Source organism: Oryzias latipes, chromosome 3 (genome assembly GCF_053564925.1).
Source record: "Oryzias latipes strain Hd-rR chromosome 3, Olatipes_Hd-rR_3.1".
In the NCBI taxonomy this organism is placed as follows: Eukaryota; Metazoa; Chordata; class Actinopteri; order Beloniformes; family Adrianichthyidae; genus Oryzias; species Oryzias latipes.
This window is the reverse complement of record NC_136239.1, coordinates 41,781,543-41,795,352: the sequence shown is the minus strand read 5'-3', so window position 1 is coordinate 41,795,352 and position 13,810 is coordinate 41,781,543. Positions and strand designations below refer to the sequence as shown.

At 44.1% G+C, this 13,810-nt stretch overlaps 1 protein-coding gene across 10 annotated transcripts in view; it reads left to right on the top strand.

Annotated features, from left to right (window-relative positions):
* The first annotated feature begins 661 nt into the window (after positions 1-661).
* plekhg4 (pleckstrin homology domain containing, family G (with RhoGef domain) member 4) overlaps positions 662-13,810 on the top strand; it is a 57,880-nt gene continuing 44,731 nt past the window's right edge. For 6 of the 10 annotated variants that reach the window (XR_013654977.1, XR_013654976.1, XR_013654975.1 and 3 more), the window contains exons 1-2: positions 900-1,128; positions 12,564-12,690. Coding sequence is in view for 4 of the 10 variants with exons in the window: in XM_023953779.2 (XP_023809547.1) it covers positions 12,634-12,690 (57 nt within the window). In the remaining 6 variants the exon portion in view is untranslated. Of the gene's footprint in view, positions 1,129-12,563; positions 12,808-13,810 lie in introns of those variants that run through there. The other 4 variants (XM_023953781.2, XM_078944764.1, XM_078944768.1 and 1 more) reach the window with 4 other exon arrangements.

Genomic DNA, 13,810 nt, shown 5'->3' with positions numbered 1-13,810 from the left:
TCGTGTTTTTCTTTAGAAAAAGTCTTAAAATGTGGTGTGAATGCACTTTCTGGAGAACTCACTGGGTCAAATTTGGCTACTGTTTTCTGTTATCGCATTTATCTTCATTATTATTATTACTATTAATGTCTGCTGTCAATTTGCTGCTACCTAAAACAAACAAACAAAATAAAAAAGGTAAATGACTTTAAAAGCCATCATTCGAACATTGTTCTTACTTCAAGGTTAATTTAAGAATAATGAATAGTAGCTTTATGGATTTATTCATACAGAAACAGTAGAAATAGAACCACCAGAGCCTGAAAGCTGCTCCCAGTTTAACTGGATGATTTGCAGCTTTTCTTCTAGAATTGGAGTCCCCCCCCCCCACCTGTTCTTCTGCTGAGTTTCTGTAATCTGTGATCATCTCTCTCAGATTACCTCCTCTCCACTGTCTAAGTTGTTGAAGGAAACTGAGATTGAGACTTAGTGTTTGGATGTTTTTGGGACACAGATGAGGGCCCACGATGGTCACCTGAGATCCTCAGATCCATCCTGGCGGTTTCAGGATGGATCCCATCCCTGCTGCCGACATTAAACATCAACAGACAAACCATGCTGCATTTTCCATGCAAGAGACCATTCCTGAAGAGTTCAAGCTCACAGAGTCACTTTCCTTTCTGACCTCCAGGGGGCGCTTCACTCAGAATGAGAGGATCACGTGATTCACAGGATCGCCTCTTGGAACTGCAGCTTCAGGGCGGAATAATGTTAGTCGGCAGATTTTTAAACATATGTTTTAAGGGAATTTAGTGCTGTTAAATCGCTGATACGATCCGTTTTAGTTTAAACTTTAGCTTCGTGGTTTTACAAACATGGAAGTTCTCCTTCAGTTGGGCGGGAAAGCGCGACCAACCGTCACCCCTGACCGTTAGAGCGCCATCCGCGTGACCAAGGTGGACGCCGGCGGACAGGTGACCCCGAGTGCGAGGACGTCGGGACACGCAAGTGAGGAAAAAACCAGGTGGAAGTGAGTGAAAAGGCTCATGACGGCGGGAAGAGAGGCTCGCGCGCGCGGCCCCCGTTTTTTTTTCTTCTGCCGTTCCTGTTAGTGTAACCCTGAAGGCGGCGGAGGAGGCGTTTGGCCAGGTGAGTTCACACCTGCACGTTAGCATGTCTAACACACAAGTTCAACCGTGGCGGTGGTGTTCGCATAAGCTGCGAGCTGTCGGCGAAGACTCGTACTCAGCTCCTTTAGCTAGGAGAGTTAGCTTTAGCCGGCTAAACTGGTTAGCTTAGCTTGAAGCGCCAAAGCTGACGACAGCAGAACGAAACCCTAGAAAGGAGCGCGAACGGAAACAAACTTCTAGATTGATGCTGATTTGAAAACCAATGGACTGACTTAGGTCAGTTCACCATGTAACCACTGAGGGGGCGTATTGTGTTAGCCATTAGCGCACCTTTGGCGTTTAAACGGGTCTGATAAATAGATTTACAGAAATGGTTTCTTCTACATAATGATAGATCAATTCCATTCACAAACAAAACATTAATTCTACAAATAAATTCTAGTGTTTTTAAGTTTTACAGAGCAAACATAAAAGTGACAAACATTTTAGTAAATCTCCTTTGAATAATCTAGGAACTAAAAACAAATTCAGAGTTTTTTCTGGTAGTTATGCTGTTGCTGCTGTGCAGGTCTGACCTTTGTGGTTTTTTTGGAGAATCCTGTTTTATTTCAGTCTAAAGGCCCGTACACAACGGGACAAATACTCGCCAGGCGTTATTCGCCAGCGTTTTTTGTGTTCACACCCAGGCGATTTTCGCTGACGATGAGCCGAGCGAACATGCAATTTCATTCCCTGACATTAGATGGCGCTTAATGTAAACAGAAATACTCTACAACTACAAGGTGGCGCTGCTCAACTTTACGCTTCTTAAACTCACTTTTCCCTCAGAAGAAGAGAGCAAGTATTTACGCGCTTGTCAGAATAATACAAAGAAAACATGAATATTTCAAGCACCAGTAGCTCCAACTGGTGCTTGGTTCGGGGATATTTTAGAATGTCCGTCATTATTTCTTCACGGCAGTGTAGACGCTACTTGGCGTCTATCTTCTTCGCTGGTATGTGTGCTCAGAAAGGCAGTTTTGTGTTTGAGCGCCCCCAAGTTGTGTTTTACTGTAACTTCAGAAGCTACAGACATGTGTGCAAAAAGGCCGTTCTCATTGGTCGAATAGATTTGGACGCGCCACGTCAAAACAAAAAAACGAACCCGAGTCGGGTTTTTTTTGACGCTTTGACGCGTGGCGTTTTTTCGCGTCGGTGTGCACACTCTCATTGGTGCCCTTTGTTTAGTCACGAGGCGTTAAACGTCGGCGAAAATCGCGCGCGAAATTCGTCCCGGTGTGAACGGGCCTTAAGATTGAACATGTTTGTTGCTTCAGGTGATAAAAACGGTTGGTGGTATTTCCAGTTGTAGAAGGAACATGCTTCCTGCACCTTACTCTGTTTTTTGTCAGATTCTTTTTTATTTTTAAATGTGTATTTAATTTTAAACAACAGTAATACTTCCACACGGGCTGACATGAGTCACCGGCCAAGTAGATACAAAAATCTAGCAGCCAAACATTTTTAATTGGCCAAATAATGACACTATCCGGGTGTTGTGATAATGAAACTGCATAAAAGTAATTTATAAATGGTAGGAACACATCTTTATTGTCATCTAAGTGGAAGCTCAAATTCTAACAAGGAAAGATTTATGATAGATTTCCAAATTCTGCCTCCAGTTTATCACATTTTATATTAACCCATAACAAATGACAGCATGAAAACACTATAAAGTTTTTGATTATAAATCATTAGCATCAAAGCTGCAGCTCTCATGAAGGGGGGGGGGGGGGGGGTGTAACACCGGCTCTTTGACGCTGCTAAAACACGGTTGATTCAGTTCTGTTAATATTTAGAGAAAAGTGCTGTTATTAACACCCTATGACTTCATTTGGTTGTATTATTTATCCGCCATGTCTTAAAGTGCGGTCTGTGAAAATACTGTCAGACTGTAAACCGCTCTGTTTTTTTACATTTAGCTGACAGACGGAACAGCTGGTTAGCATAGCATCGTTAGCATCATAGAATTAGCGTCCAACAACAGCGCTGCCTCCACATCAACACTTTTTATTCCTCTGTCTGTTGCTGCTGTAAGTGAAGCAGCGTTATCCTCCACTTCTGACTGGACGCTGCTAAAACTGCTGTTTCATCAGGTTAAACTGAACGCCACTCACAGGTGAAGTGACCACGGCGTGAACCGAGTCTCACAGCCACAGACTGGAGAGGAGGAGAGGACAAAAGAAATTCACCAAAATAAACATGACTACTTTCACGCAAACGTTTACTCGCCATGTGGCGACTAGCCCACTAACTTTTCCTCGCCAAAAACCAAGGAAATGCTCACAACTCAGACCCTTCAAAATAAAAGTATCGCAATATATATCGTTTTATCGCCCTGCCCTACCCTGAGGCGTAATTAGAGGAAAGTGCATTTATTGTTAATCTCCTGCCCCTTAGCAAATCTGTCCTTGTTTTCTCAGCAGGTTTTAAGTTGAGTTTACAGCTAGATGAGACTAAAGATGTGTTCATACCATCTATAAATGACTTAGAGAGTTCATGAAGAAAAGAATTTTCTTTTTTATCAGTTGGCTACAGGTGACTGACTGGCTTTTAGCTGTGCTGAAGAGAAGAAACAGCTCATTTGTGATAGAAAATAAAAGACTTTAATGACCGTGTGAAAATGCCAAAAGCAGCGAGCAAAGGCAGATTAGAAATCACTTTACACTTTTTTTATCTGATGTTGTCGTTATGTTGTGACGTCCTCTCTCTTTGCATTCAACACAATATCACAAAAATAAAATGAAACCTCCAGTAAAATGATGAAATACTTTGTCCGGTAAAACTGTGAATGTAGAGATAAAACAAACCCACCGGCCGTGGAAAATGTTGACCTCTGGGGTTGTGACTTTAAACCTGGAGACCAGACATAGCAAAATGCAGCTGCCAAAAGTGGGAGTACGGCAAACACCTGAAACGAGAGCCAGAAGCGTTTTTCCGTCTGATAGGCTCAAGCTAGCGGCAGCTCTACAAACATTAATACCACTTCTGTAATTTAGCTGAACTCTGTGTTTGAGCACATTTCAAAAGGAGATGCTGAGATAAAATAGTTTTTGTTAAATACATTCTGACATTTGTAATTATTGTTTAAGAAGTTAAAGGAAGGGGAAAAATTGGAATTTGGTGTGGAAAAGTCGGAGATATTCTTTTTGGCCCTATCACCCAGCTCTTCTTTGAATCTTTTTGTTTTTGTGAGAAAATATTTTTCATTCCTCAGTGAGATCATTATCAGATAAAGAGAAGGCCTTTATGGTGCTGCTGTGTGTTGTTTGTTCATCTGGATTGTGCAGCGTTTTCTGCTGCCACACACACAGGAAGTGTAACCTGCAGCCTTTAGCTGTCTGGGTGTCTGGTGTGGGTGTGACTGTTGTGTTGGCCCTGCAGCTATTGAGTTGTGTAACTGGGAGTTGTGTAGCAGCGTGTTCAGAGCTGAAAGGATTGACTGTCATTAATGTTGTGTGGAGGGAAGTGAGTCAGTGCTAAACTCTGAAAACGGACAGTTATTAGTTCTATGACCGTCCAGATTCTCCTGCTTTCAGCGTTTCTGCTTTCAGAATGCTCTTGTCCTTCAGAAACTTCCTGTTTGTCCGTCAGGTTTGCTCTCTTTTATACTTTCTCAAACATGAATCCATCTCATGCTCTCTGAAAAAGACCCTTCAGCTAAAAGGATTTTTTTGTTTTTCACTTAAACTGTGCTTTATTTACATTTAAACTAAATCATTTAGAATAGAGTCCACCTTGAATTTGGTCATTTATTACCTTATTAGCCATTTCTAAAATGAAGCGTTCGTTAAGAAGATCACGTGTCTAAGCAGCTGCAGCGTTCAGTAACCTTTTCTATCATCAGAGAACAACATTGGTTTTAGCTGATTTCTGCTGTTTGGTCCTTATTGAGCTACCAAAGGAGAATTGGTCTATAGATTACGGGAATCCATTTAGTTTTTTCTGTTGACATTGTTTTTCTAAACTCTGCTCTCCTGCAGAGACTCATGGGAAATTGAGGATTTCATGTGTGATTTTTCTGTAAACATGTTTAGAATCTCTTTGCTACGTCTGGTTGCTCCACATTTCCAACGTCTCCATCTGCAGTTGATCCAAAAACTTCATCACTTAAAATCTGAATCAGGCTGAAAACTCCTTTTTTAGAAGAACTTCGGGTCACTCCTCTCTTTTTGTAGGGATTATGTCAAAGCTCTTCCTCAAACTGTAAGAATGAAGTTCAGCTTTTCTATCGTTTACCCGTGAAAACGTCTCTGGCCACCGCCACATTCCTTAGATGTTTAGTGGAAGCAGGAATGCTGTGGAGATTCCTCCACCAGCAGATGTGAGAGCAGCAGGCGTGTCTGAGCGGTGAAGAGTCTGAGCGTCATCGCCGCCCTCAGCTGCTGCTCCCAGTTGATCCGGTGAATCGCGGCCTCGCCCTCCGTGGAAGCTCGCCGCAGCAGCTGCAGAGTCCCCTGAAGCTCCAGCATCCTGTCCAGTTACCGTCTGGAGCCGATTCTGAGGGCTGGAATGGTCTGAAAACACCAATGCACATCTTTGGATGGAAGAAACTAACTTGTTCAAAGTCCTTTCAAAAGGGGGGGTCATAAAGATGATTGTTGTAATTCTCAGGAGAAGATCAGAACATTGGTGGGTTCTTCTGTTCTGGATCCAGATGTTTCACACTAGCTGCAGGATGATTCTGGATGCTTCCAGGTGACTCAGCAGCAGCTTTTTGTCTTCTTCACTGTCCTCTTCTTCTGCTCCACCAAAGCCTGACCTGAAGCCTCACCAGGGGGTGGTGTTAGGACGGTTCTGTCCGTATCTGACGGACGGAGAACCCGCCCACTCAAGCTCTGACACGGCTTCCTGTCCCCTCCCATCCTCGCTTCTCAAGCTTCAGTTTTCAGGATCTGTTGAACAGAACCAGATTCTGGTCTCTCTGCAGTCTGAGTCAGAAAGCTTGAAGCTGCGTTCAAGTTCACTCTGTTTTTTTGAGCACTTGTATAAACCAGCAGAGCGCGGATGCGTTCATGAGCAGCCATGTTTCTGACCAGAAGAACCTCCTACTGATGCTGATAAGTCAAAAAAGAGAAACGGGGGAAACTTCAGATGTTTTGGGTTCTAAAAACGGATGTTTTCCAGTAACTGTAGAAATGTTTTTATGTTTCACTCTGAAATGACAGAAAATAAACAACTGCAGTTACAGGGAGAAATCCTGGAATCATTTGATTAACCAAAAGGTTTCCTAAACTTTAGATTCATCTGTTTCCTGCTTTTGCAGATCTAACAGCTGAACACAGACACGTGATGTGTGACGGAACGTGTGACTGAACGTGTGACGGGACGTGTGACGGGACGTGTGACGGGACGTGTGACGTTCCCCAGAGCGAACTTGGTGCTGCAGAAAACTAGGGGTTCTGTTTGTTCAGGGAGACTCTTGGATGGTTCGTTGTTGGTCTGTGATGGTTTATTCTAGGGCTGCACGATATGAGGACAACTCGTAATTTGCAATATTAGCGATGAACATTGTGATGACCATATATCTTGTAATCCATGAACAAATAGCAAACCAACTAAATACTTCTTTTAACGGTTTAATTCAAATAAGAGTCAACATACATTACAATCCAAATGACCTTCGTCTACATAGGAGGCGGCCATCCGATTGGTCAAACGCATAAAGGGCTTTATTTGATTTGTTAAAACTTCAGGCTTTTAAGATTGTTAAGGTAAGATTGTTTTAGCACATTTAAGATGACCAGTTATCGCAATTTTTGCAGATTTCTGAAATATGCGTATTGAACAGCTTGATATCGCGATAGCGATAAATTTGCGATTTGCTTTGCAGCTTCAATTAGTTCTGTTCTGGGATGGTCAGTAAAGGTTAGTTCTGTCCTGGGATGGTCAGTAAAGGTTAGTTCTGTCCTGGGATGGTCAGTAATGGTTAGTTCTGTTCTGGGATGGTCAGTAAAGGTTAGTTCTGTCCTGGGATGGTCAGTAAAGGTTAGTTCTGTCCTGGGATGGTCAGTAAAGGTTAGTTCTGTCCTGGGATGGTCAGTAAAGGTTAGTTCTGTCCTGGGATGGTCAGTAATGGTTAGTTCTGTCCTGGGATGGTCAGTAATGGTTAGTTCTGTCCTGGGATGGTCAGTAAAGGTTAGTTCTGTCCTGGGATGGTCAGTAAAGGTTAGTTCTGTCCTGGGATGGTCAGTAATGGTTAGTTCTGTTCTGGGATGGTCAGTAAAGGTTAGTTCTGTCCTGGGATGGTCAGTAAAGGTTAGTTCTGTCCTGGGATGGTCAGTAATGGTTAGTTCTGTTCTGGGATGGTCAGTAAAGGTTAGTTCTGTCCTGGGATGGTCAGTAAAGGTTAGTTCTGTCCTGGGATGGTCAGTAATGGTTAGTTCTGTCCTGGGATGGTCAGTAAAGGTTAGTTCTGTCCTGGGATGGTCAGTAATGGTTAGTTCTGTCCTGGGATGGTCAGTAATGGTTAGTTCTGTCCTGGGATGGTCAGTAAAGGTTAGTTCTGTCCTGGGATGGTCAGTAATGGTTAGTTCTGTCCTGGGATGGTCAGTTATGGTTAGTTCTGTCCTGGGGTGGTCAGTAATGGTTAGTTCTGTCCTGGGATGGTCAGTTATGGTTAGTTCTGTCCTGGGATGGTCAGTAATGGTTAGTTCTGTCCTGGGATGGTCAGTAAAGGTTAGTTCTGTCCTGGGATGGTCAGTAATGGTTGGTTCTGTTCTGGGATGGTCAGTAATGGTTAGTTCTGTCCTGGGATGGTCAGTAATGGTTAGTTCTGTTCTGGGATGGTCAGTAATGGTTAATTCTGTCCTGGGATGGTCAGTAATGTTTAGTTCTGTCCTGGGATGGTCAGTAAAGGTTAGTTCTGTCCTGGGATGGTCAGTAATGGTTAGTTCTGCTCTGGGATGGTCAGTAAAGGTTAGTTCTGTCCTGGGATGGTCAGTAATGGTTAGTTCTGTTCTGGGATGGTCAGTAATGGTTAGTTCTGTCCTGGGATGGTCAGTAATGGTTAGTTCTGTCCTGGGATGGTCAGTAATGGTTAGTTCTTTTACTGTTTTTATTGGTTTATTTTTCAATTGATTTTTTTGTTTTATTGTTATTGTTTTTTTTTTCATTGCATCATATTGTTTGTGATTTTATTGGATTTTATGTTAAGCACTTTGGTTGCCTTGGCTTTTATAAGTGCTATACAAATAATAAATTGATTGATTGATTCTGTTCTGGGATGGTCAGTAAAGGTTAGTTCTGTTCTGGTATGGTCAGTAATGGTTAGTTCTTTTGATCAGGAAAACTGGGAAACTTCCTGATCAACAGATGATTTTTTTTTCTTTTCTGCTAATTTAATGCAGGGATGAGAATCAAAAATGGAATCAGCTCGTCAGCTCGGCTTCACTATTCTTAGAACAGAATCCTTTGGTCCTAATAAATGCAAACGTCCGAGCGCTTCAGTTTCACAAAGATCAACTTTGCTTTGATCTTCGTCAAACAGAAGTCCGCACAACCTACCGGATCCTCCCTGAGTCATGACCATATTCATCTGGTAGCGCGCTATCCTTTGTGACTCTGAATTAGCCATAAAATCTCAACAAAAACAAAAAACCTTGGAGTTGTTGCTGGCTTTGATACCCGGCTGAACTTTGCAGCTGTCTCGGTGATGAACTTGGATTTGCTTTTCAACACTTTCCAACGGTCTGAAATCAGAATTATTTGTCACATCTGTTTTTTGAGAAAACGACATTCTTCCTTACTTTCCTCCTCATGTTCCACTTCATCTCCATCAGAAGCACAAACGGTTTACATTTTTAAGAATTGTAGTTTTGTAGTTTCTACAGAAAGGTCCTGAGGTATTAATCGAGACTTTGAGCATCAGTGATTCCACTGGGTTTACCCCCCACCCCAAGTCATGAGGAATGTGGTCGGATGTTCCTGTGGATCTAGAACAGCAGACTGGGGGTCATCCGTCCAATAACGGGGTTTCCTGCGCGGCTTAGCTGCGTGCCGGAGTCCGCTCTGATTGGCTGCAGGGCGGACGAGCTGCTGGCATTCCTGGAGCGGTACTTTTCCACGGAGCAGAGGGACGCCTCGCTCTCACAGTTATCCTCCTTTCAGCCGCATCAGTGATTACACAAAGACGGACGCGGGCGCGGCGTCTCACACGGAGGACAGCTCTCTCATCACTCACAAAAGAATTGATGAACGCGTGCAACCGTTCCCACATTTATGAAAATACAGAGGTGTTATGTAAGAACAAAAGCCATAGAGGGGTGTGAAAAAATCCAACACAACTGAAGAGACAATGAGCTGTTTGAACAGAAGCTTTCACAGCCGAGAAAGAACCTGTTCTGTCTGCAGCTCTAGCTGCAACTTCATTTACGGCTGATGGACACGCGTGCACGCGCTGTCTGTGTGTGCCGTCTATGTGTGCCGTCTGCGTGCTCTGTCTGCGTGTGCCATCTGCATGGACTGTCTGCGTTAGGGCTGCACGATATGAGGAAAACTCGCGATATGCGATATTGATGATTAATATTGCGATAATGATATAATTCGCGGTATATAAACAAATAGCAAAACAACCAAAAACATCGTTTCCATTTCACTGCAACAGTCTAAAAATTATACTCCAAATGACGCTCGTCAACGTAGGAGTCAAACATCTAACATAAAAGGGCTCATCTGATTGATCAACAACGTAAACGGGTCCTTCCGATTGGTTAAATGCATAAAGGGATTTATTTCATTTGTTCAATATTTCAAGCTGCAATGAGTTTGTTTTTGCACATTTAAGGTAACCATTTATTGCGATTTTTGCCGTTTTTTGCGTTATGCATATTGCACAGCTTAATGTCCTGATAACGATAAATTTGCGGTATATTGTGCAGGCCTAGTCTGAGTGCACTGTCTGCGTGCGCCGTCTGCGTGCGCCGTCTGCGTGCGCCGTCTGCGTGCGCCGTCTGCGTGCGCCGTCTGCGTGCGCCGTCTGCGTGCGCCGTCTGAATGCACTGTCTGCGTGCACTGTCTGCGTATGCCATCTGCATGCACTTTCTGCGTCCTCTGTCTGCGTGCACTCTCTTCGTTCTCTGTCTGCGTCCGCTGTCTGCCTGCGCGTGTCGTCTGCGTGGGCTGTCTGCGTCCTCTGTCTGCGTGCACTGTCTGCGTGCACTGTCTGTGTCCTCGGTCTGCGTCCTATGTCTGCATCTGTGTCACTGTCTGCAGCATAATCTCAAGTTCTGAATGCTGATCTTCTGATCGACCGTCTGCTTCCCAACACTCTGGTCTTCCACACGCACCTGTATATTGGTTGAACCATACAGCTGTTGCAGGGTTTTGGGTTGTCCCGGTCCATAGAGCCATAGAGAGGACCAGCTGCATCTTAAGGGAAGCGCAGCTGTTCCTTTTTGTTCCCTTAAGACTCATACGGCCTTCTCAAGGATGTCATGTAAATGGAATGTACTATTGTCAATCCAAATTCGTTTTTAGTTTTTTTTCCCTTCCTACTCTATTTCCCCCAAAAATAAATGATCTAAAACAATGAATTCAAATAAATCCATTATATTGATTAATCCCCTGCCCCATAACCTGCGTGTGTTGAGCTAATCCAGTGTGTACACCATTGGCTGGATGGACGTTCATAAAGGCGTGTAGAACTCGTTCTTTAACGCGGCCGGTGTGATTGCAGCATGAAACATACATTTATATCTGTCTTCTTCTATGGTGGAGGAAGGGCTACACCGTCTCCTAGAGTTCCTGTTGATGCTGGTCTGTGAGTGAGACCGTGTAAGATAAACCTTAAGGCAGTGCTTCCCAATTATTTCTTGCCAGGCCCCCCTAGGAAAAAGAAAATGCGATATGCATACACACACTCACACTCCCACGGTTACAATATATTAAGTTAGTATCTATAAAATTGTGTAAGTATACCTGAAATTGTATATTAACATTAACAAAAGAAACCAGCAACATAAATCCATTTTCAACAAATATTAACTTTATTTAGCCACAGAAACCCTGTTGTAGTCTAAAACAGAAAAGAAGCTTAAAGTGCCTGAAATAAAAAATCTGTCATTCATTATTTAAACTAGAAACATTTTGACCAACTGATGTAGAGAAAAACAATTCAATCAATAAATCATACTAAATGTAAATTGATCTGAAACATGAACACAGCAGATCCAATATATTTAACGTTTGAGTCTGAAGAAATAGATAAAAACATTGTTCTGATTATTTTTGTAAATGATGATTGTTTATTTATGATCTCATAAAGTGCAGCTGTTTTCCTGCATTACCTGCTGTCTGTATGTCAAATACTGACACCAACTAAACCACAGGCAGACAAAGAATACATGGATGGAAAATGAAGACACGTCATCAAAAATGTCTACAATAGTTCATAAAGAATGACATTTTTTAGCATGAGCTGAGGAATCTAAAGGCCATGATCCTGCTGTTACACAATAGTCGGCGCTTGCAGCGCTCCGCGTGCGTGTTCCACCTCGCAGCCTGAGCCCACACCACCCCTCCCCTCTCCTTTTTACACACGCGTGTGACAGGAGACGGGAGCAGCTGCAGGGACGGCAGTTCAGTTTCAGGCTGTTACAACCTCATACAGATAATAGGAAAGCATGAGTGGCGCAGATTTTTTCCAAGCACTGAGCCACTGTGACCACCGCCCCCACGTTAAATCTGCGCCCCGGACAATTGCCCGTATTACCTGTGCCTAAAACCGCCACTACTGCGTGCCTCCCGATGCCAGGGGGGCATCTATTTGAGAAGCACTGCCCTAAGGGAACGCTGGGAGTAAAACGCCAAACAAACCTTTTAATGTTTAGGGGTTTTAGGCTTTAAGGTTTTTCTTTCTTTGCTTCGCTCCTTAAGACGAGGATCGTTTATCTGTGCTTCATACTTTATATAAACGGAATTAATCCAAAATATTTATGAAACTTTCAGATGAAGGTTTTTGTTTTCACAGCTTCAAATACATTTTTTAGCCAGGTCTGTTTAACCCTTTCAGTTTAAAAGCCCGGTGTGGGCGTTGAGCCTCATGGGGGGTTTTCTTTTCATGAAATCGATCAGAGAGGCGAGCTTGGTCCCAGATGGCGTCTTCGTCTTCATGCAGTCCGACAGCTGCGTCTTCAAACGTGTGCCCGCTCTTACTGAGGTCCCTGTGTGACACTCTTTATTATTCATGTGCTCTTATCTGATTTGATTAAGGCCCCCAGGGCCCCCTCTGCTAAACGGAGGCCCTCTGAGGTCAGGTCGATCCTGCTGCCTCGTGGCTTTGACCTGGAGCGACGGACGCAGAACTGCAGTCTGATTCATGGTCGGAGCTCAAGGTTCTGGAATCAGGAGCTCCGTCAGCTCCTCGGCCCCACGGAGTTGTTTGTTCTAACCAGACGTTTCTGGTTTCTTCTGCAGGAGGGTCCCAGCAGGAGGTTAGAGGAGGAACCACAGACGCTTTTCTGTCGTTCCCCGTGTTCTCAGACCAATGGATCCTAAGGGGGGTTGGATTCCCTGTCACTCCAGCAGGAGGCGTTTGTTTCAAGTGAGCTCAGGAACCAACAGGATGGGGGGTCCAGGCTCATGTTTTTTTTCAGGGATGGAGTGCATTTAGACACTTTTCTCATGGTGTCACTCTGAATGAAGATGGAGCCTCCACAAGGTCAGAGGTCACGTCCGTTGATGGGACTAACATGAAGACTTTTGTTACTGCAGACAAAGGAAAATCTCTGACAGATTAAAACAATCTGGACTGAAGGAAAGCTCTGTTTCTGCACGTGCACGCCTTCCCTCCGTGCACGTGCGACGAGGCCAGGCTGTGCTTTGTGTGCAGGAAGCTCTCTGGAAGCGAACCCATGGAGCTGGGAGTCTGCTGGAATGTCTGAGCTGTTGATTTGTTGGGGCCGCATGCGGCCGACGGGATTTACGTGTACATCCCTGCCAGCTGCCGCCTGATGAAACAAAAACACGGCGAGCAGCGGCGTCTTAGTGCTCTCCTCAGCTGAGCCGTTCCTGCTCCATGAGGGGCTGTAAGCTCCACCACCACCACCACCTCAAAACTTCCCCTTCTGCTCTCAGAAATGTGCCTGCTTGCAGAAGTCTGTGGGTTCCTGCAGGTGGTGCAGGCGTCGGTTTGCTGCTGTGGTTTGGTTGATTGGGAGGCCGATGGGTTAGAAAGGGGGTGTCGGTTAGGCTGCGCACGTCCTGTCTGTGCTCAGCGGCACATCAGCAGCTACAGATCACAACAAAGGATAAAATGAAAGGATGAATGGTAGTCATGTGGGGTGGGGCTGCTGCTGAAGTTAAACCCCGCCCCTAACAAGCATGTCCTACAGACAAAAACTAGCTCAAAAGTGCTTTTTCCTCTGGAAGTCCCTTCAATAAGTGCAGAAAGGTCTGTGCATTGAAAGTTTTGTTCTGAAAATGCTAAACACAGGAATCTGCATTCATGAGAAGACGCTTAAAGGTTTCATGAAAACCTCTGAGAGCAGAGAACAAGACACAGAGACACCTTCCTGTACAGAAAACACTTTAAAAAACAAAGCAAGCATAAGTTATGAAAGAGCAACAGGTGGAGTTCAGGTGATGCAGAACATCCCAAGTCTGGATTTAAACCCGCTCTAAGGTGGGAAGAAGTTCTGAAAAAAAAGTAAGTTGAATAGGAT